The sequence below is a fragment of the Vicugna pacos genome, chromosome 10, assembly GCF_048564905.1.
Source record: "Vicugna pacos chromosome 10, VicPac4, whole genome shotgun sequence".
NCBI lineage: Eukaryota > Metazoa > Chordata > Mammalia > Artiodactyla > Camelidae > Vicugna > Vicugna pacos.
In genome coordinates, this window is record NC_132996.1 from 35996745 (window position 1) to 36018399 (window position 21655).

The 21655-nt window shown below is 46.9% G+C and overlaps 1 protein-coding gene across 5 annotated transcripts in view; it reads left to right on the plus strand.

Moving 5' to 3' along the window:
• Positions 1-21655, plus strand: part of BMAL1 (basic helix-loop-helix ARNT like 1) — a 98151-nt gene that overhangs the window by 64651 nt on the left and 11845 nt on the right. For 4 of the 5 annotated variants that reach the window (XM_072969531.1, XM_072969533.1, XM_072969534.1 and 1 more), the window contains 11 exons: positions 2065-2189; positions 3120-3266; positions 5501-5539; positions 5819-5860; positions 6992-7149; positions 8896-8975; positions 13293-13385; positions 14662-14779; positions 17154-17303; positions 19660-19906; positions 21080-21186. In XM_072969531.1, the coding sequence (XP_072825632.1) occupies positions 3127-3266; positions 5501-5539; positions 5819-5860; positions 6992-7149; positions 8896-8975; positions 13293-13385; positions 14662-14779; positions 17154-17303; positions 19660-19906; positions 21080-21186 (1174 nt within the window). In that variant the 5' untranslated portion in view covers positions 2065-2189; positions 3120-3126. The remainder of the gene's footprint in view (positions 1-2064; positions 2190-3119; positions 3267-5500; positions 5540-5818; positions 5861-6991; positions 7150-8895; positions 8976-13292; positions 13386-14661; positions 14780-17153; positions 17304-19659; positions 19907-21079; positions 21187-21655) is intronic. The other variant, XM_072969535.1, reaches the window with a different exon arrangement.

The window sequence follows — 21655 nt, forward strand, 5'->3', positions numbered from 1 at the left end:
CTATGTGCTGAAAAGTGTTCTGGGCACTAAGGATGCCAGCAGTAAGCCAAACAGAATCACTGCTCTTCTGATGCTTCTAGTCTAGTGGAGAAGACAGCCAGGGAATAAAGGAAGTGGACAATTGCAGGCCACATGTTGACAAAGGCAGTGGGAAAAAATTAAGCAGGGCTGGGGTGGTTAGGGAGGGTTAGTGAGGGGTCGTATTCTGTGCATATTCAGGGAAGCTTCACCAACAGTGACATTTGAGCAGAAGTATGAAGGAAAAACGGGAGAAGTGGTTGAACACTGGATTTTTTTTTTAATGTTGAGCTGATAGGATTTGCTGATGGATTGGATACAGGCTGTGAAAGAAAGCAGTCAAGGAGTGACTTCTAGGTTTGGGGCCTGAGCAACAAGCAGGATTGCAGCACCATTTACTGACCTGGGCATGACTGAGAGACTTGGCTTGGGGAGAGCCAGGGGTTGGTTTTGGATGTTTCAGTCTGAGGTCCCTGTTGGTGTACTCAAAGGGAAATGTCAGGGCGATGGTTGGTTGTACAAGTTTGGAATTTGAGGGGAGGTCCATGGATGGAAATAGGGGAGTTGTTATAGCATAGATTGTATTTGAAGCAGTAAAACTTAACAGATCTCCTGGGGATATATAGACAGAGTATAGTCAGAGAAGTTTCAAGGGCACTGGGGGGACTCTCATCTTGAGGTAAAGGAGTTGAGAGGAACCAGCTAAACAGACCAAAATAGGGTGGCTGCCAAAGTAGGAGAACCATGAAACCGAGAGACAGTGAGGATGGAGAGATCTGCTCCGTCAGATGTTGCTGATGGCCAGGTAGGGAGGGAATGGAGAACTGCTGTTGGGTTTAGCAGTGAGGAGCTCACTGGTGAACCCAGCAGGGGCTGTTTTATTGGAGTGATGGGGACAAAAGCTTGATTTGAGTTGATTTGTAGCAAGGAAGAGGAAAGCATTTGGAAACAGAAATGGGGCAGAAACTGGAGGGGAATGGAGTTCAGAAGAGTTTTTCCCTGAGAGTTGTTGCAGCGTGTTCTTATCTTAACAGGAATGATCCAGCAGAGGCGGGAAATGGATGGTGCGGCACTGGGGCGGGGAGACTTCTCGAGTGATGGTCTGGTCTAGTGAGAGAGGAGGGAGTCAGCACGCTCTTGGGCTGGGGGCCTAACCTGCAGCATCCAGGGGGCTGGTAGAGGTGGTTCCTGGCCTCTTCTCTCAGTGAAGTAAAAGCAAAGTTCTCAGCTGAGAGTGAGGACTGGGGAGATGCTGGAGGTGTGAGGAGGAAAGAGTCAAAGTGTGACTGCCCATAGCAGAGCAGGAGAATAAAGGGGGCAGGAGGGTCAATGATCGTTGGGTACTTTTCTCCCACCACATGCAGGTGCCCAGGTGAACATGAGTTAGGAGGCCTGTCAATGCGAAAGCAATATGGTAGGAAGACAGGACATGCTTGGGCACCAAGGAAAACCAAGAAATGCCTATAAACATAGGAACACCATCCATGATAATTTAAAATATAATAAAAATAGTGAGGTTTTAATAAAACTAAAAATATGTATAGTTGCTATATATCAGCAAAGTTTTATAATAATTTTGCTTATGGGCATATATCCTAAGAAATAATGGAAAACTTGTAATTTTGTTCTTAAATGCTACTTTGTAATGGAAAAAAATTAGTTTATTTGATAATCTGAGGAAAGCATGGATTTAAGAATTAATCAACTATTGATTAATTTTAAAAACAGATTTTGTTTCTTCCTTTAGATTGACAAGAGCTCTTACTGGGGATATAAATTATTGATGCATTTTGGGAGCATGGTGTTTCAATATTTACCAAAACGTGCAATGTGCATCCCCTTTAGACCCATCAGCCCTACTTTGAGAAATTATCCTGAGAGATAATAGCTCAAATGCATGGAGCTACGTGCGCAAAGATGTGCATTTCGGCCGCGGCTATAAGAGTGAAAACCTAGCATATGCCTAGCCAGGAGGGCTTGGGTCACTATCAGTGGGCACGGTAGGAACAATGGAAACAGAGCTCACACTCACCTCTCACTTTGCAGATGAGGAAACTCGGGCCCAGAGAGAGGGAGTGACAGCCCTAGTCCCGTCGCGTGGAGCTCAGACCCCGACGGTGGGCAGTGCACGGCCCTCTTCAACTGGGCTTGGAGTCGGAGTCCCTTACAAGGTACTTAACCATCCTCTCTTTCGGGGTAGCTTACTTTGTGCTTTTAAAATATTAATTCTCTTCGGGGGGAGGGTGTAGCTCAGTGGTAGAGTGCGTGCTTAGCATGCACAAGGTCCTGGGTTCAATCCCCAGTACCTCCATTTAAAAATAATAATAAATAAACCTAATTACCTCCCTCCCCACTCCCCCCCCAAAAAACAAGGATAAAATACTGGGCTTTTAAAAAAATGAGTAAGAAAAATAAAGGTTTAAAAATAAAATAAAATACTAATTTTCAAAATGTTTTGCAAGTTCATTTACAAGGTCTTCATTACTCAAGGTTTTCCTTGTAGTGGAATCCTGAGTACAAAAGGACAGTTGGGAAAACGGGACAGATTTGGCCTGGGCCAGTGATGGAGATGGACCACTTTTCCTGACTCCCAAGTGGGACTAGAGTTTGAGAAAGGATATTTTCTGTTTTCCTCCAACTCTGATAAAATTTGTAATAAAAATACAAAGATAACGAGTAGGTCATATTTATCTCACTGACTGGATTTGATTACAAGAAAATTAAATTAGGACTGTCAACATCTGGGACACTTGATCCTCTCAGTGGGAGGAACACAGGGCTGTAATGCCTAGAGCTTTGGATTTGGGGTTAGCTTTCCACCCCCGTGACTCGGGAACATAGGAGGAGCCATCCAGTTTCTCTGAGCTTTGTATCTTCATCAGCAAAATGAGTGGGTGAGCCTGAATGGCCTATAATAACTCCTAGGGTAAGCAGGATGCTCCTTCCTGCTCTGCCACGCCCCTGTTCTGTTTGGCTGGGTCAGACAGATGTTGGTGCTGGAATCAAGTGCCCCATCCCTCCACAGCGCCACCCTGGTTCTCCTCCACTTGAGAAAAGCCCATAGAAATAAACGCCTCTGTGCCTCCTTGTACCAATTCCAGACCTCCAATGGCCGACCAGAGAATGGACATTTCTTCAACAATCAGTGACTTCATGTCGCCGGGAGCCACCGACCTCCTCTCCAGCCCCCTGGGTACCAGTGGCGTGGATTGCAACCGCAAACGCAAGGGCAGCTCCACCGACTACCAGTAAGACCTTTAGGCTCTTCTTCCTCTGGCTAAGCTCATGTCAGCTCATGGGCATGAATACCTAGGGACCAGCTACTGTTCCTCCTGGAAGAAGGCATCCCACTGTGGAAAGGGACGGGAATGAAAGAGCCGATTCCAGGTGGTCCCACAGTTGTTTTTTCCTTTACCTTCCCCCTGGATTGCAAGCAGTGGGGAGTCTCCAGTACTGCAGAGGCATTTACTTCCCCTCCTTTCCCCAAGGAGGGAAAAAGAACAGCCTTAAAGACAAGTACTGCCTTCTACCCCTTTCTTCATTTTCTTTTACTCCTTTGAGCAAGATGGCCAAGTCCATGGATGTCACTTCCGTGGTTTCAAAGAGAGCTTTGCCTGAGGGCCTGTCTCTAGGGCGATATCGATTGCTTCATTAATGTTTGTGGAATAAATAAGTAGAGGTCATCTCCAGAAACAGTAATAGTAATAGGAACAGTGATATTGTCCTGAAACATTATTTAAATTCGCGTATACCTGTTACGTTAAATAGTACTTTCGTTTCTTCTTAGACTTGATGGCTTTTCTTTTGAGTAAGTGAACTTTCACACTTACAGTCAGCTCCTCTGTATCTGTACAAACACCTAGGGAATAAGACAGTGGAACACCCATAGGCACGTTTCGTTTTGTTGAGGCAGCTGCGTGGAATCTTACCCAGATGTCCATTTGAGAGGTTTTCTTCTGTTTAATGAGGGAAAAATCTCTAAGGAAGAACCCCGCCTACAGCAGATGTCCTTTCTGCTGAAGTTCACAGGTTAAATTTGGGGAGCACAGTGGCTGGAGGTCAGATGCCCACTAGGAGATGCTATGAGTAATATGTAAGTGATCCCAGATGAGTAAGAGAGTGGACACCCAGGGGACGGAGGGTGGATGTGAGGGCGGAGAGGGTGTCCCTCCGTAGCAGTAACTCCCCAGCAGGGAAACCAAGTGTTTTCTGTGATTCTTTGTCTCAGGCAAGTGCTGACAGAGCCCTTGGCGCCTTCTAAGACCTCTCCTGTCTAAATCTGTGGTTTCCAACCTTGTCACCACCCAAGACCTTCAGGTTTCTCACATGGACCCCAGTTTGCAAATCTTCTGTGGTTCATGGAGACCCTGTTCATGAAGTCATTTTAATGTACTCCAGTCGTATCGGTAAGGCAGAGCTTCTTCACCTGAGATGATCAGCCTGCCTCAGTGAGCAGATACAAGTCTAAACAAAGGGAGTTTTCATCTTCCTGTGCGGCCCATGTGATCTCTCCTGCACCTGAGGTTGAGCTAGAGAAACTCGTCCCTGTGAGGAAATCCAGGGCTCCTGGCTGGTCACCACTGTTCCGGATGCTGTGACGTGCCTCGGGGCTCCTGAGAAAGTTGTTTTTGCCCTTGAGATTACACTGTTGGGAGGGCCATAACCCCTCCTGTCTTATGGGAGAAGGGAGAGAGGCCCAAATGGTAGTCAGTGCCCCCCAGTGGATGGAGGGGCTGGGGAAAGGTGGAAACTAACCAGGGGGATTTAGAACTCCTTCCTCTGAGGATTTCAGTTTCTACTGAACCACAAGGTGCCACGAACACTGGGTTCTGGAGTCCATGAAAGGAAGGCAGATTTCTGCTGTGACCTAAGGACTCTCTGTGGCCAAACAGGGTTCTGCGTCCCCCAGTCCCAGGCCTCCTTCTGTCCTAATTCCTCAGGCCTTGGGGTTTCCCACCAAACTGAGAGCCAGAGCAGTGCCTCTGAAGAGCCGACTTGGGGCTCTGCTCAGTACTTCTCTTTAGGTACTTTGATTCCCCCTCCCCACCACCCAAACCCAGATATACATGTGTGCACATGTATATTTGATGCTCAGTACATTTTGCATGTGAATAACCTCCATTTATCCAGAATAGTGGGGGGTATGGAGGATGAGGTGTTATAGTTATTTGGATACTCTGGTTAACTTAGAATTTCCAAAAAGGCTGTGTATTCCTAGTTTTCTCAAACAATCGCTATGGTAAAATAAATGTCAACCCGCAGACCCTACTGGGACTGTATATAACTCTGATAATCTGGAAAATCAGTCTGAGTTTTACAGTAGGTTCATGGTGGTTTTCTTTTACGGTTTTATGTCAATAGTCAACACTGTGGCTGTTTGAGCTTCTGACTGCTTGGGTTCTGGATAGACGGGGGCCTTCTGTATAATGATAGGAAGCTATTTTGCATGTCTTAATAGTCACATTCTCTTTTGTTTTTCCAGGGAAAGCATGGACACAGACAAAGATGACCCTCATGGAAGGTACCGTGAACCTGGCCGTTTGAGCCTCAGCGTCCTCACAGCCATTGTCTTTGCATAATCACACACTCCGTTACTTGGTGCGGGTTCCACCCAGGTCCTCGACTGGGGATAAGCGAGGGGGCTGTGAGCCCATGGCTCAAGGTTGTCTCCCCCACTTACCCCCAGCCCTTACGTGTCGTATAAAGATGACCAGGATCAGGGAGGAAGGAAAAGAGATGTGTAACTCTGCTCTCATCTCCAGGGAATCTTGTGTTTATCTTTACCCTATATTTTTTCCAGGTTAGAATACACAGAACACCAAGGAAGGATCAAAAATGCAAGGTAAGCTGGGACCCTCATTCTGTGTATGAACAGCCCTGGCTCTGGCTACTTGGAGCATGGCTGAGGGGGCTCTGCGCGTCTGGTCCCTGTCTAACAGTCCTCCCGAAACTGTCACAGTCTTAGGGAATGAGGACTGGGGTAGGGGCTGGGCTGGATGTGAAGGCCTCTGAAAGGCCTTTCTTTCTTAGCACCATGAAGCTGTAGGCCAGACCTGGGGGTGCCCTGCTCCCTTGAGTAGATTCTGTAACTCTGTCCTTCCTGTCTCCAACCACACCTCCTTTCCCCTTGGAGCCTGAGCTCTCCGGCTGTTAGTCCCCAGGGCCACCTGACGCTGTGTCCTGACACAGAGCTGGGGACTGCAGAATTTGACTGACCAGAAACTTCTGGCCTTTCCCTCATGGACCAGCTTCAGCGAGAGACCCCGTGGTTCTCTTGCTACAGCAGCAGCAGCCAACTCCACTTCCACTGCCCACACACCTCTTTAGGGGGACAGTCACCAATGGCAGGTGCAAACCGGTCAGGGAGAGAGTGTGCCAGCAGAGGCGCCATCCTGCCTCAGCGGGTAGCAGCTACTGGGAGGAAGGCATGTGACATTCTTCAGTGGAAATGCCTGGGGACAGATGTAGCCTCTGCTGCATTGAGCTGGGGTCACGGCTGATCCATGGACGGCAGCGTTAGTTACCTGGTGCCTCAATCAGTGAGTCTGTGACAGGCCGCGCAGACCTCAGAGACAGCTCAGCACAGGGCCTCACTGATGTCTGTCCTGCTCACTTGGCTCTTTGAAACCTCCACTTCCCTCTCTTTCCTTCGCCCCCATCCAAAAACCCAGCTTCACATAGGCTGAGAGGAAAAGAAATGGGGAGAAACGCCAACAAGTCCGTTTACTCTGAGAAGACAGTTTCTGTATTATTTCTCAATCCTGGGGATCAGTGAGCATAGAAACAACTAATACTGACCTGGCAGTGAGGCCACTTTTTTTTTTGGTGCCTTTAGTAGAAAAGTCTATTTTGAAACATTCTGCAGATCCTAAATTTTCCTTGTCAGATGAACATTGAAAACAGTTATAACTTATTTTCACCCCTGTTTCCTTGATGCTGTGTTACAGAAATCCTTTTTCATGTTGTTGTTTAGGGAAGCTCACAGTCAGATTGAAAAGAGGCGTCGGGATAAAATGAACAGCTTTATTGATGAATTGGCTTCTTTGGTACCGACATGCAATGCGATGTCCAGGAAATTAGATAAACTTACCGTGCTGAGGATGGCCGTTCAGCACATGAAAACATTACGAGGTAAGATCCCGGGCTTTAGTGTCCTTTACGCCCTTGCTCACAAATGCCGCCACCCTTACCCAGAATGTTCCCGAGTCCCTAAGGGAAATAAATGTTTGTTACTTATAAGCGTGTAGCCTTGAGTAATATGCCTGTCATTTTCAGCCATAGACTTGGGGCCAGAGGAAGCAATTATTGAGCTCATGTGAGCATCAAGATGTGGGTCCACTGTCCTACATCTCCGGAGGGTGGAGGCTGTGTTCTGCGCACAGAACCAGGCTCCACGCACATCTGAGAGGAGACTGCTAAAGTCCCATCTTGCATATGTGTGCGCCCAGACTCCACCCATGCAGGGATAAGCCTCCCACGTGCAGGTGCAGTTAGTGACACAGAAAAGGCAGTTTGTTTTTAAGGGAAAAATTCATCATTGGGAGGAGTGAGTCACTAGTTGATGGCTCTTGAGCATTTTATTGTCAGGAATGAACACTGATGATATTTTCATCTTCCTGGAATTTTCCCAAACCAGATCAACTCTTTATGAGGGAGGCAGTATTTTCCTTCTTTTCTGAGTGTGCGGTGGGTGAGAAGACAGAGGCAGAAATGTGGAAGTGACTTATCCGAACCACAGGAGAAATCTGAACCGTGTCAGGCTTTTTAGTGAATGCTGGTCCTGGAATTTTCCATAGCTAGCCTTGGGCTATTTGAGGAAGTTGGAAAGTGGGCGCTCGCTCAGATCTCTGACCTGCGTGGTGAAAGAATTACGTCTTTGTGTTTCTACAAAGCCACCGAAAGTAAGAAGTAGCCGGTTTTGTCTGACTTTTGATTGTTATTCAGAAATACAAATGTTGTATCCTGTGCTTGGAAAATGGCATTTAAAAATTCATATTAGCAGAGATGAAAGAGATTAAATCGTGATAACTGATTTCTGTTACACTGGAAGGAAAAGAGTGGCAGGTCTCCCAAAAAGCAGGGACGTGGGTCAGTGACGTGTGCCTGGTTAGTTGATAGTTCACAGGCACATTCTGTTTCCCTCCTTCCTGGTGGTACTGGGAGTTGTTCTGGATCATTCCATTTGATTTCTTCACCATTCTACTAACCATTCTGCAGGTTCCAACTCATTTATCGCTGGTGTTTTTCTCTAAGTTATCATTCTCCCGAGAAAGGCCAGATTGACAGCCTTTTAAACATAAGGCTTGTGCCCTTTCAGTCCTGGGAGCTCAAATTGCATCCACTGAAGTCATGCATTTCTTCGGGTTGCCAGGCTCATTTAACTCAACCCCAGTGCAGAGGAGCTCACAGCAAATGCCTTCTGCAGTGTGTTTACTCAGGGCCTGGCAGACTAGCTGACTTCCCAAGAACATTCAGAGTGGTGATTTGAGGAACCGCTAGACAACCCATTTAATACAGTCCTTGGGAGGAGGGCACCTCCCAGGAGCCTCTGCCCATTTGCTTCTAGAGCTGCCTTCTCTCGTAGAAGCAGGTTTTTAACTTCCTCTTATCACCTCTTGATTTTTGCTAGAACGATAAAAGCAAGCTCGTTAAGTTTCCTGTGGACAACAGCGTCCTCTTTTCGGTGGAATTTGCTTTGGTGTTAGAGGATTCTGTCCAAAGCCAGATCTAGCCCTGTCTCTGTTAAGGGAAAAGAAGATAAAATTTAGATCGCAGGTGGTAGGGACTAGGCCACATCTGGAAGGCTCGAGGCAGTCAGGTGGAGTGAGACATTATTTGTATATAAAGTGTGCCAACTCTCTTTTTTTCCCCTGTAAGGTGCCACCAATCCATACACAGAAGCAAACTACAAACCAACTTTTCTGTCAGATGATGAATTGAAACACCTTATTCTCAGGGTATGTTGCAATTATGGGATTGTTTTACACAACATTTATTTTTACAAATTTCAGTGTTAAGTACCAGCGTGTGGGAATTGGATGTCTCAACATTGAACTTTGTTAGGTGCACGTCCTCTTTTGCGTCTCCACCTTACCTTACCATTTGGACAGGCTTCACATCCCTTCCCTGAGACTCTTCTCTTCCACCCTTGCTCAGGCAAAAACTGAAGGTCTAGGCTACTGCAGCTTTAAATCAGAAGAGCAGAATTTTGTTAGAAATAGGAGGTAATTAGGAATCGCCTTTCTGCATGAGGGTTTTCGAAAGGGACTGAAACTGAGAGCAACTGAGAATTTCTCTCATCCTCATTTAATCACTAGCACAAAAGCATCCACCTAAATCCTTATACCAAAATTCCATCAAAACAACAAAGCTTCCAAAAACACCATGGCCTGAGGAGGAAAATAAGTGGAGGCAATGCTTTCACCCACTCAGCTGCAGGGCTGGCTCCCTCCTGCCAGTCTCTGCAGAGGGGCGGCCGGGGTGGCACCGTGGGAACCTGGCTTCTATGCAGAATGAGGTCTGCTCCCAGGTAGAGTGAGATTTGCTTGGAAATTGAAGGAAGAGACACTGGGTTCAGAAACAGGTCCTCTTGCAAATCGTAAAAAGAAAAATAGAAAAATGTCACTAACAGGCAAGATACCTGCACCCACGTCCCCACAGCCAGTGCTGACCCCGCTTCTCGGCACAGAAGTCTGCAGAGCCCAGAGGTGGGGGCAGTCCAGCTGGGTTTGTGCACCCTCATTTTCAGCTCCACCTGGCTTCAGGCCCTCTAAGTCCAGCCTGCCTGCTCACTCCGGTATCCTGCCCACCCCCTCGTGATGTGCTGTTAACTGCCAGGAACAGAAGGCCTGATGAATGAACAGAGTTTTGTTTCTTAAGCAGAGCTGGTCCTGGGGGGAGCCTGGTAGGGGTCGGTGTGGTGGTTCAGTGAGGTCAGCAGGAACCGGGCCCTTTCTGTCTTCTCACACCACCCTGCTGAGCTGATGTGCAGCTCTTTTCCTTGTTAGAGTGAGCTGGCTGTGCCAGGTCTGAGTGACCAGACCAGTCAGAAAAAAGGGGCAGGGGCGGTTCTCGGCCAGCTGTCCTTTGTACCAGGAGAGGATACGCCTTCCTGGAAGTCCAATAGTGGGCTGGAGCTTATCCAGAAAGTGTCACCTGGTCACCCTCAGCTGCAAGGCAGGTTACAGAGCATGCATCGAGGTCTTCCAGCCTCCATAGCAGAAGCTGGCAAGAGAGAAGGGGGTTGGGAACAGCACTTGCTGCACACAGTTTCCAAAGCCACGTGCATTTGCTAGATTTCCCTCCAGAAGTGGCTCCCACAACCCAGCACGGAACTTCAGCTGCGGTCTGGCTGGCCTGGGGCTGGAGGGGGCTGGTGCCTGCCTGGCAGTAGAAGCCATCTTATTAGTGTCATGTTTGGGGCGGCTGTAACTCTGCCCCTCCCCAGCAGAACTGTTAGGCCAGGTTTTTCCAGCTTCTCTTTTACCTCTATGAAATCTATTTATTGGATAGTCCTGCATTCCAGCTTGTCATCAGCTATCTTTTGAAGCTTCGCATAACTTGTAGATCTGATCGGCCCGCTTTCTGTCTTTCATTTTCATCCATTCACAGAAAACATTTTAGTACTTACTGTTTCTGCATGGCACTGTCCTATAAACCTCCAATCACTGATAAACAGTGAAGCTGAGCAAGTTTGTAATGGTCCTTTGGTTACCACTGTCAAGGCATACTTGGAGGACCCAACTCTGCCCTCACCTCTCCATCCTTTTCATAAATATGTCCTTCTTCTCAGGGAGGACTTCCTGGAGTTAAGATAGAAACTCTGTCTACAGCCTCTCCCAAGAAATCACCAAGGCCGGCTTCACGTGCAAGCAACCTATGCAGTCCCACGGGGCCTGGCACTTGGTTTAATGCTCCACTGTTGCCATCTTGAAAATTATAATTTTTGAACAGGGTCCCTGCAGTTTCTTCTGTACTGGGCCCTACAAATTGTGTAGCTGGTTCCAATTGTCATACTGGTAACTTGGTGTTTTATAGATAAATATATATACTTGTATATATTTACATATATATTTATATATAAAACAAACTGCTTTTGTAATGACATACTTGCCTTGTTGCTGCTTGGGGATGGAATAAGGATTACAAGGCTACTCAAGTTAAGTACTTCATCTCAGGCTTGCCTTCTCCGGTCTCCTGTTTCCTACAACATCAGCAGTGGTCCGTCCTCCCTGATGGAATTTTCCTCACCTCCCTGACCCATCTTGGTGGCTGTGAAGTGCTATCTAATTCCTTGCCACTTCCTGGGAATTTTCTTCGACAGACGGCAGGCTCCACTCAGATGATGTTTGGACAGTTTGGCAGTGGGAACTGGACTCCCTCTAGTCCTTACCAATGCAGATCTGACTAATTGCTTCTTTACTAAGCGCTTTCAAAATGTCTTTAATAACTGGTGTGTCAGGGAGCAGTCAACCTGATCAGTTTATAATGCCTGGATCCTCTGCCTCCTGTGTTTTGAAAACAAGGCGGCCCCTCGGGCTCCGTGTCATTCATTAGCTAGCACGTCCTCCCTGAGAGCAAGCCAGCCCTGGTCCTCCTGGGCCCCATGGTTCTCATCTCGCTGTTTCCTGGCGGTCTTCTTGGCCCCAGCTCCTCCCCCTAATGGTGTTTATCTGCCGGAGTGAAGCAGTCAGAATGTCTCAAGTCTCTCCTACGGTGACTGCATTCACTGGCCTCTGGAACTGTCTCTCCCTCCCCCAGATGTGCTGGAATCCTCTTGGCTTGTGTCATCTGTTTAAGCCTGGCTTTGCCCAGCGTTTCTTCCAGGTGTCTTCTTCCTGGGCACCTTTTAGGCCACACCACTTCTTTAATGAAAAGCCTCAAAATACTTCTCTTGTTGGGTATAAGATTGTCTGCAAGGCAAATGAAGAAGTTATTAATACCCTCTCTTTTGACAGAATGAGGCTTCCAGCAGATGGTGCTGGGAAGTTGCTTCCCCCTCACTGTCCTCCCTTGCCCTGGGCCCGCTCAGAGGCCGCACTTAGGAAGGAGCATCCCCAGCTTCTTTCTGGCCAGGCGGCCCGCCAGGTCTCTCCCCGTAGTAGTGGTTCTGCTCCCCTCCTCCTCCCTTTCTCTCTGCACAAGCACGTGCACCGTTCTGTTACCTTCTCTCATGAGAATTCATTTCCTAGTTCTTTGGATTAAACTGCATCCCAGAGGCCCTTTTGTGGAAAAGAAGAGTCTCTCTAGATTCTTTCAAAGAACAGACTGCAGACCAATGAATTAAGCAAGATAACAACCCACTGTGTGTCAGGCCAGGGTAGCGGAGTACAGAGCAAGTTCACAGCAGAGTGGGGACCGCCCTCCCCGGCACCGGGAAGGCCCCCGCAAGAGCTGAGTGGTTGTCCATCTGGAAAGTCACGGATGAGGTTCGGTCACATGTGCACAAAATATCCTAAGCTCTCAGGTACCATAGCTTCAGTATTTATCTGCTTCAGTCTATCTGACACACACTGTCTGTCTCCACACCTGTCTTTATCGGAACTTTAGGTTTTTACTTGTATTTAGAATGAAGAAGAGGTAAAAAGAATCTAAGGGGAAATTTTTGCTTTGCTCTTCTTGTCTCACTCATGATATGAACAGCCCAGCCATGGATCAAGGGATAATATTTGAGAGCAGTCGTTACCAACCCTGCATACGTTGGGGCACTTTAGGGTGAGGGTGAATACAATACCAGTGATCCAGCCCCATTCCAGACCATCTGCGTTATAAAAAAAAAAAAAAGCAAACACCACTTCACATGTTGAGATCTATTCCAGAGAGCTCCCTGGAAAAAGAGGTGTTCAAGTTGAGGGCAGATGGCACTGAGATATTGGCGAGGGGGTGGAATTCTGATCTTAAAGTTTCCTTCCAATCTCAGACCCTATGATATTACTGAGTTATCATTAGAGCAATGAAATAGATTTCTTTGGACCTTCGTACAATCAAAGGAAAATTCTTAAGCTGAATTCTGCTTTGAAACAGTTCTTAACTTTAATTGGACTTCCTCTGTAATCATTAGATGATGCATGTGTATATCCACCTTGGAGGGAATCTCATCACTCTCATAAGGCGTTTGTTTTAAGCGTCCTGTTCTCAGGATACCTGTGAAACTGTCAGTGCCTGCAGTCCTGTGCTTGGGATACGTAGAAAACAAATCTGTATTTGCTGTCAGAGTGATGATAAATCCTGTTTCCTAAAGTATGGTAAATTGACTATCCATTTCTCCTGATTAGGCAGCAGATGGATTTTTGTTTGTCGTAGGATGTGACCGAGGGAAGATACTCTTTGTGTCAGAGTCTGTCTTCAAGATCCTCAACTACAGCCAGGTACTGCTCCTGTTCCTGCTGGTGGTGGGCAGCCTCACAGCAGCCAGAAAGGTCACCCACTTTTCAGAATAATTATGACAGACGAGTCACATGTGAAATGCATATATTGCTCCCCAACCCCGTCCTTCCAGAAAATTCTTAACACAGAGATGAATATAACCTCAGAAAACTCCTTTAATGTGTTTTTTTTCCCCCATTGGAAAATTTGACTCTGATCTCAGCATTATAACTGTCTTATTGCTGCAAGATAGATATCGCACAGTGTAAGGATAGGAGGGCAAGGGGCCCTCCGACAAGGAAGATGTAGGCAGACAGTACAGTATCAGGGACTAAGCAAAGTGGGAATCCACCCAGTAGTGTCTGCAGTGATGTGTCACTTTTTAGCTCTGTCGAACCTCAGCTTCCTCTCAAAAATAATTGTAATAATCCATACCTTTTATGACTGATAAAATGACTGTTTGATAAGATGACCATCGATAAAAGCTTCTAGAGCACAGCTGTTCACCTATTGTGTCCCTAGAGTTTTTACTCATTATTTTCATTCATTCCCTCCTTCACATGCTGGTATTTGCATGGAAGCTTGGTAAGGCAGAAGAATTGAAGTCTCAAAATAACATTTATGTAAATTAGAATCAATGTCAATGTAGTATCTCCAAATGTCTTGCTCTTTCTAGTCTTAGAGCAGAGTTATGGAGGAAGTTACTCAGGTCTCTGCTAACAGATTAGGCCCCCGAGGCTTGTAGTTTGACGCAACTTGTTTAAGAACCGAGAGGCTTAACAGAGTCAGAGTCAGAATCAGAGCTCACGGCCCGCATTCCTCCCTCTGACGTCTTAGAGGGGAATTTGTGGGCATCAGAAATAAAAGAATACATACGGCGGAAAGATATTTGCCTGAGAGGAGAAAGATTTATGTAGTTTTTCTTTTATGTTATGACCTTTTTCCTTCATGTGTTTTCAGCTGTGTGGGTTTTTTTGTTGTTGTTTTTGTTTTTTGGTTTTAGTGGGCACTGGGAATTGAACTCAGGACCTCGTGCATGCTAAGCACACACCCTACCACCGAGCTATACACTGCCCCTCATGTGTTTTCAAAACCACACTCTGGGTGCCCCATTCATTATGTCTATATCTAGGCAAAGTGATTGGACTTGTGCACACGTTCACATGTGAAATATTTGAAACCCATGCTTAAAAATGCAGAATGAAGGCAAAGCACTTGTTAGAAAGTTTATATTCCACGTGCCATTGACTTGTCATTTTTGATGATACCTTCCCACAGAATGATCTGATTGGTCAGAGTTTGTTTGACTACCTGCATCCTAAAGATATCGCCAAAGTCAAGGAGCAGCTCTCCTCCTCTGACACTGCACCCCGGGAGCGGCTCATAGATGCAAAAAGTGAGTACGGAGCCCCACAGTGGGGTTGCTGGCCCCGGCCTGGGTCCCTGCCTTTCCGCCCTTTACCTGGCTCACAGGGGCCATCTTTGGCTGCATGGAGTTATTTGTGTTGTGTTACTTTGTGTTTAGTTCTCTTTTGTTTTACATAAAGAAGAAAATTCAATGTCCACGTCCATGAGAGGAAAAACAGCTACTTTGATTTGATTCTTTACGATTTGTAGTCACTTTTGTTTTTTTTTTCAGAATCTAGAAATTCCCAATTGTATGTTCCTGAGTTAAAAGGGTTCACATCCCTTTGGTTTGTTCCCCCCGAAGAAAAACCACCTCTGTTTATCTGAGTTGCACCCATGCAGTCTCCTAAGATAAAAATAAGGAAACTTCAAGTGTAAATATGACATTTCATCGACCAAAAGTGGTTCCTCACTAGATTAGCCGTCCCTCCCAGCTTCCTGCTCCTGCACCCCATCCCGGGTGAGGCCCCAGGAGAGCTCTCCTCCAGTCCCATGTCGGGCTGTGGCTCCAGCAGTGAGGAGCGTAGACTCGAGTCAGGCACTGGGCTCATATCTTGGCTCCACCGTTTACTAGCTGTGTGACCTTGAGCAAGTAACTTAACCCCTCTGTGCTTCACCTTCCTTAGCTTCCTTATCTGCAAAATATTTACCTGTTTCATTGTGTTGTGAGAATTCAGTATGCTAATAACATAAAGCACACAGGACCGTTCCCAGCACACAGCACAACATGGTGTTCACCCTGCCCAGTGCCATCATAGTCTAACTAGTTTCCCGCTTCCAAACTCTGTTGTAATCTCTGGAAGGAAATGCCACCAGGGGAATCTCCTTAAACCACCCTTTTCACTCTAGTACTCCCCTGCCTCCTATAAGTACAGCGAGTCCCAGGTACATGTTGCCCTTTATAGTCTGGCCCCTGGCAACTTCTTAGTGGCCTCGAGAGAAAAGGATGAATGCTGTTGGTCCTTGTCTTTCAGGCTCTCACCATATAGTCAGGGAGACAAGGAGACAGCACCACGCATAATAGGTGCAGCCAGAGAAACAGGACCAGGCATAGAGAACGATGATTATTAATTCTCATGTGGGCGTGGGGACAGGCATCGCAGAGCAGGTGACAACCCCAGGTGGGTTTGAAAAGATGAATTAATGCTTGCCAGGGAGGAAATGCTTGCCCTTGTGACGAAGGGAGGAAAAGAGCAGAGGGAACGATTTGTGGTTGGGCGCGGAGGTGTGGTGCTGTGGCCTGCTTGTGCTGTCGGAGCAAAACCTGCAGGGGAGGGGAGGGCTGGACCACGAAGACCTTTTCATCCATGGGGACAGTGAAGGGCTCTGAGCTAGGAGGGACAGACCGGGGTTGGCTTCCGGGGAGGATCATTGAGTCAGCAATGCAGGAGGTAGGTTGGCAGGGTGAGACCCCGGAGGAGGCCTGAGCAGTAGCCACTCCTCTGCTGGTTGCTGCCATGGTGGGTAGTGGGGCACTCGTCACCCCAGACACGATCTGTAGCCCCAGCTTTTGCACTGACTAGTAGCCAGGCTTCTGTCTGGATCATAGTCCTACTTTTCCTCCAGAGTCTCTAATTCAGTTGGTCCAGAACTGCACTATGGAAACACAATTCAAACCATAAATATGAGCCACAAACATGATTTTAAATTTCCTGGTAGCCACCTTTAAAAAAGTAAAAATGCAAAATTAACTTTAATATTATATTTTATTTAACATGCTAAATCCAAAATGAGGTCTTTTACATTCTTTTTTTGTGGGGTGGGTACTAAGTCCTTGCAATCCTGTGTGAAGGTGAGCTGTGCGTGTGAATACAGCCAGACCAGCCACAGCTCAATTTAATAGCTGCCTGTAGCTAGTGGCTGCCATGCTGGGCAGCACGGACCTCGTATGGGGTCCAAGAACCTGCAGGCTGATACAGCACCCGGGGTCCTGCTTCCTCCTTTCCATTCCAGTGTCCAAGTCCCAGTCCACGTTCTTCCTCCTCTGGGAAATGGCGATTGTTTCTGCCATGTATTGGGCACTAATCAGTCATCCATCACGTTGTGTTATCATTAATCTTTTCACGGTGAACTTCTGTTTCTCCTTCTCAGCAGTCTTCTCCTGCTGGATGTGGGAACCCCGTGTGTCTTTCTTTTTACTCCCAGAGCACCTGGTCTGTTCACCCAGTAGCTGCGCGCCATGTGGTCTGTAAGCATTCCAGATCCACAGCGCTCCCGTCTGTGTCGCACCTAATACACCCTAACCTGAGCAGTAGTGTTATTTTATGCTGTCATGAAAGAAAAGGCTTTCTTCAAGGGCACACTCCCCCTCCTGACAGACAACACTACCCTCAGTTTATCACATTTTGTGTATTGATTTGCAGCTGGACTTCCAGTTAAAACAGATATAACCCCCGGGCCATCTCGATTATGTTCTGGAGCACGGCGTTCTTTCTTCTGTAGGATGAAGTGTAACAGGCCTTCAGTAAAGGTTGAAGACAAGGATTTCCCCTCCACCTGCTCCAAGAAAAAAGGTAACCACTTAACAGTTCTTTAAGTTCTATGACAGGTGAGGCCAGCTTTCTACATCGGAGCGCTCAGCAGGGTGTGGGTTCAGAGCGCGGGTCCCAGGACGCAGCCGGGACCCCACAGGCCCCACCTCAATGAGGGCCTTTGGGGAGGAGGGGGGAATTGGACGACCTTGATGGTGTCACGATGACAGAGGTTCGTGGGAAGGCTTCCTCTGTTTAAATTCCATTTTAATGTGGTTGAGAAAGTGTCCTCTCGGTCACAGAGTACAGCACCCACCGATGCGCCAGAATCATTCTCGCTAAGTTCCCAGTGCCTGCAGGTCACTAAGTGCAACAGACATTTTCATTTTTCTTCCATCATGAAGTGTTCCCTTCCTTAGGATTCAGTGAAACCACTTTCTTCTCGTCTTCTCTGTCCTCTCCCACTCAGGCTCTCTTCCTGGTTCCTTTGTTGGCTCCTCCTCTTCTGTCCCTGGCCTTCTTCTCTTAAGAGGAGCGGATGTACACCCGAGCCCCATAGGTAATGTCATCTACTCCCTTTGCTTTCAGTGCCATTTATATGCTGATAACTTCCAAGTTCTTATTTCTAGCCCAGTCTTCTCTTTTGACTCCACATTTGTAAATTAACTGCTTATTTTATCTACCTGCTTAGTACTCTCAAGGGCATTTCAAATGTGACCTGTGTAGAAGTAACCACCTGGGATTCCCCTTGGATGTAAATGGCACCACTGTCCCTCCGGTTCTGCATGCCAGAAGCCCGGCAGGCACCCCACCCCATTTCTCTCCCTCCCTCCTGATCTAGTCGGTTACAAAGTCTTGCCGCCATGAATTGCTCCTGTAGAAGTTATTGGAAGTTATCTGAAATGTTTATCCATCTCCACGTTTGCTGCTGTTACTAGATCCAGGCTACCCTGGACCTCGTAGGTCCAGGGAAGTAGGCTCCTCATGCTTTCCAGCCCTCTGCACAGCCGGAGTGGTCTTCCTAAAAGCACATCTTTGTGTCAGTCCCCTGCTTAAAATCCTTCCGGTGCCAGTGCAACCCCCTCCGCCCCATACATTCAAGCCATGCTGACCTCCCTCCAGTGTCTCCAGCCCGTTTCTACCTGAAGTCTCCATACGTGCTGTCACCTCTGATGGGAATCCCCCTTCTCCCTACCAGCTCCCGTCCCTGAGCTCACTCCAGCTCATCCTTTAGAGTGGACCTCCGTGTCGGTCACTCCCTCCCTTAGGCTGCCTTACGTCCGCTTGTAGCACTGCAGGTTTTCTAACACATTCTTAACCATTGCAGCTATGTAGATATTTGTATGAGTATTTGTTTGAAGTCTCTCTACTGTATAAAACTGTAAATTCCACAAATGCATGTCTGATTTGTTTTTCACTGTTTCCCAGTAACTAGCACACACCCAATGCTAGGTAAACACTCCGTAAGGATGTGTTTCCTGTTGAAATCCACAGGTGCTCCGCACTTAATGTGTCCTGAATTGAAATCTTTTCTCCCTCTCCTCTAAAACATACTCTGTATTCTCCTCCCTGAATATTGACCAGTAAATTGTACCAGTAACCACTCAATCCGAAAAAGTTGGAGTCATTATTTTCTTTTTTTCATACCATATATTTTGATATTCATACCAAATCCCAACAGTTCTAGCTCAGAAATTTCTCCTGCATCCTTACCGACTTCCTCCTCATCTTCACGGATCTGCCATCGCAGTCCTCAGTGTCTCTTGCTGTATTATTGTCCTTCTGATTTTTTACTGTCTTCCAGTTCACCCATCACTCAGCTCCTAGAGCATCCAAATCATGAAGTGATTTTGCTGTTTCCCCACTTAAATGCCTTTGGAAGCTCTCCATTTCCTATCTGAGAAAGGTTAACACATTTGTGAGCAAAAAATCCAAGGCGCCTACAGTCTGCCCCTCCGCCTTTCTGACTCTACCCCCAGCACCTCCCTCTTCACTTCAACCGCATGGAGCTCTCTGCTGTTTCTTGGACAGGATGCCCCTCTGTGCCTGTCTATATTCTCGGCCTTTACACATTCTGGTCCCTTAGCCAGTGCTCGTTCTTCTTGGTCCACGCCCCACATTGTTCCCCTGGGCAGCCTTCCTCTCCCCAGGTAGATTTAGATAGTCCTTCCTTGGTGAGCGTCATGTCCTTTAGGTATAACCAGGTCTACAAAGCACGTATGACACTAGATGACACCTATTTTTCTGTCTCACTGGATGCTTGCTTTTGGACAGTAAGACCTTGTTTTTTTCTTTTTTTATATTTTGACTCCCTGCCTACATCCCAACTCACCCCGGGCTGCCTGTGCCCCTGTGCCCCAAAGCCCCACTGACACTAACCACGGGCTTCGCTTTCTAGCAGATCGAAAAAGCTTCTGCACAATCCACAGCACAGGCTATTTGAAAAGCTGGCCACCCACAAAGATGGGGCTGGACGAAGACAGCGAACCAGACAACGAGGGGTGCAATCTCAGCTGCCTTGTTGCAATTGGAAGACTGCACTCTCACGTGGTCCCGCAACCGGCAAACGGGGACATCAGGGTGAAATCTATGGAGTATGTCTCCCGGCATGCAATAGATGGGAAGTTTGTTTTTGTAGACCAGAGGTAAGAGTCTGTATATGACCCTTGAACAATGATGGTAGGGGATTTTCAACTCTGAGTAAAGCAGAGAGAAGACAGGGCCATCAGCTGGCTTTCTTAAGTATAGAGAGAAGGAAGTGATGGGTAGCTCTGTTGAAAAATGAGAGCCAGTGAGATATCATCATAAATACAGAGATTTTTTTTCCATGTCATTCTTTGGTATGTAGAGACAGTTAAGTGGGGTGGTTTGATGTCCTTGGGTGAAAGAGAGAAGTAGTAGGCTTAGCAGCTGTCTGAATCTATGGAATGTTCCCAGGCCATTCCTGTGAGTGGAATTCTGGCATGTGGGACTTGGGAAAGATTTAGTCCTGATCTGTCCAGTACAGTAAGTCATTGGCTATGGCAGCTTCATATGGTGATTTACGTCTTTATTTAATCAATTAAAATTAAATCAAATTTAAAATTCATTTCCTCGGGCTCACTGGTCACATTTCAAGTACTTATTAGCCACATGTGGCTAATGGCACAGATATAGAACATTTCTGTCATCACAGAAAGTTCTATTGGACAACACTGACCTCATCCGATCTTATTTCTTATGGTTGAGGAACTGAGGCGCCGCCTGAAGACTGGGCCTCCTCCAGGATTCACACACAACTAACTGACAGTAGACTTGGGCTAAGAACCCAAATATCCCCAAATCTCCACTGTTCTGTGCTGCCTTCTTAAGAATATTCACAGGCTAATAATTTTTCTGACTACCAGGAGTAGTTACTAAATACTGGAAAAGGACACAGCCACCCCTCAAGGCCCTCGTGGGCCCCACTGCTGGAGCCTCTGGTGTCTGGTCGTCCTGATAAAAAGTAGGCAGTCAATTGGAGAAGCTTTGCACTGGGGTTAAGAGTTCTACCACATTTGTATCTAATGCACTTAACCACTTTTAAACCTCCTATAATTTGATTTCTTGTGATAACAACCCCTTTGAAAGGATTCTCTGCTTTCTTTCTCTGTTTTTATACCCTTGGTTGAAGTCAGTTTCATGGTGGAGCAGACTACTTCTTAAGCCTTCCTTCTGAGCCCACCCAGCTTTGACTTGGTGTTCATTGGCTGTTAGCAGGTTTCATCCACTGCGGAGATGCTGTTAATCTTCTGAATGGCTTTTTCTTTTCACTTTGTTTTTTTTCAATTCCGTTTTAGGGCAACAGCTATTTTGGCATATTTACCACAAGAACTTCTAGGTACATCATGTTATGAATATTTTCACCAAGATGACATAGGACATCTTGCAGAATGTCACAGGCAAGGTAAGCTGGGCTGTATAAAAGGTCTTAAGTTTAAAGTGTCCCCCTGCTTTGAGACGAGTTCACATAACCTTCCAGAGAAATCTGCCCCTATGATGTGGGAGTCAGCCAGCCCAAGAGTCTTCAGGACAAAATATCTGTGATGTGAGGAGGTTGCTGACTCCCCCAGGCCCCTTCTATCCCCTTACAGGTAACCCTACCCCCACCCCAGCTGCCTAGCAGACCTCTATACATAGGCCAGGCCCCTTTCTGGAAGGCAGCCCTTGTTCAGAGGATTTACCTGGACTCTGTAAAGATTTAGTATATCCCAAATGAATCTAATTCCTTTCCACAAAGCCCTGCACTGCCTCCTGTATTTCCCTCTTGGTTAGTGGCACGGCCACATTCTCCCAAGAGAGAAACCAACAGTGACTCCCTCCTTGATTTTTTTCCTCCATCAGACCGTTCATTCATCTCAGACACACATTGCCAA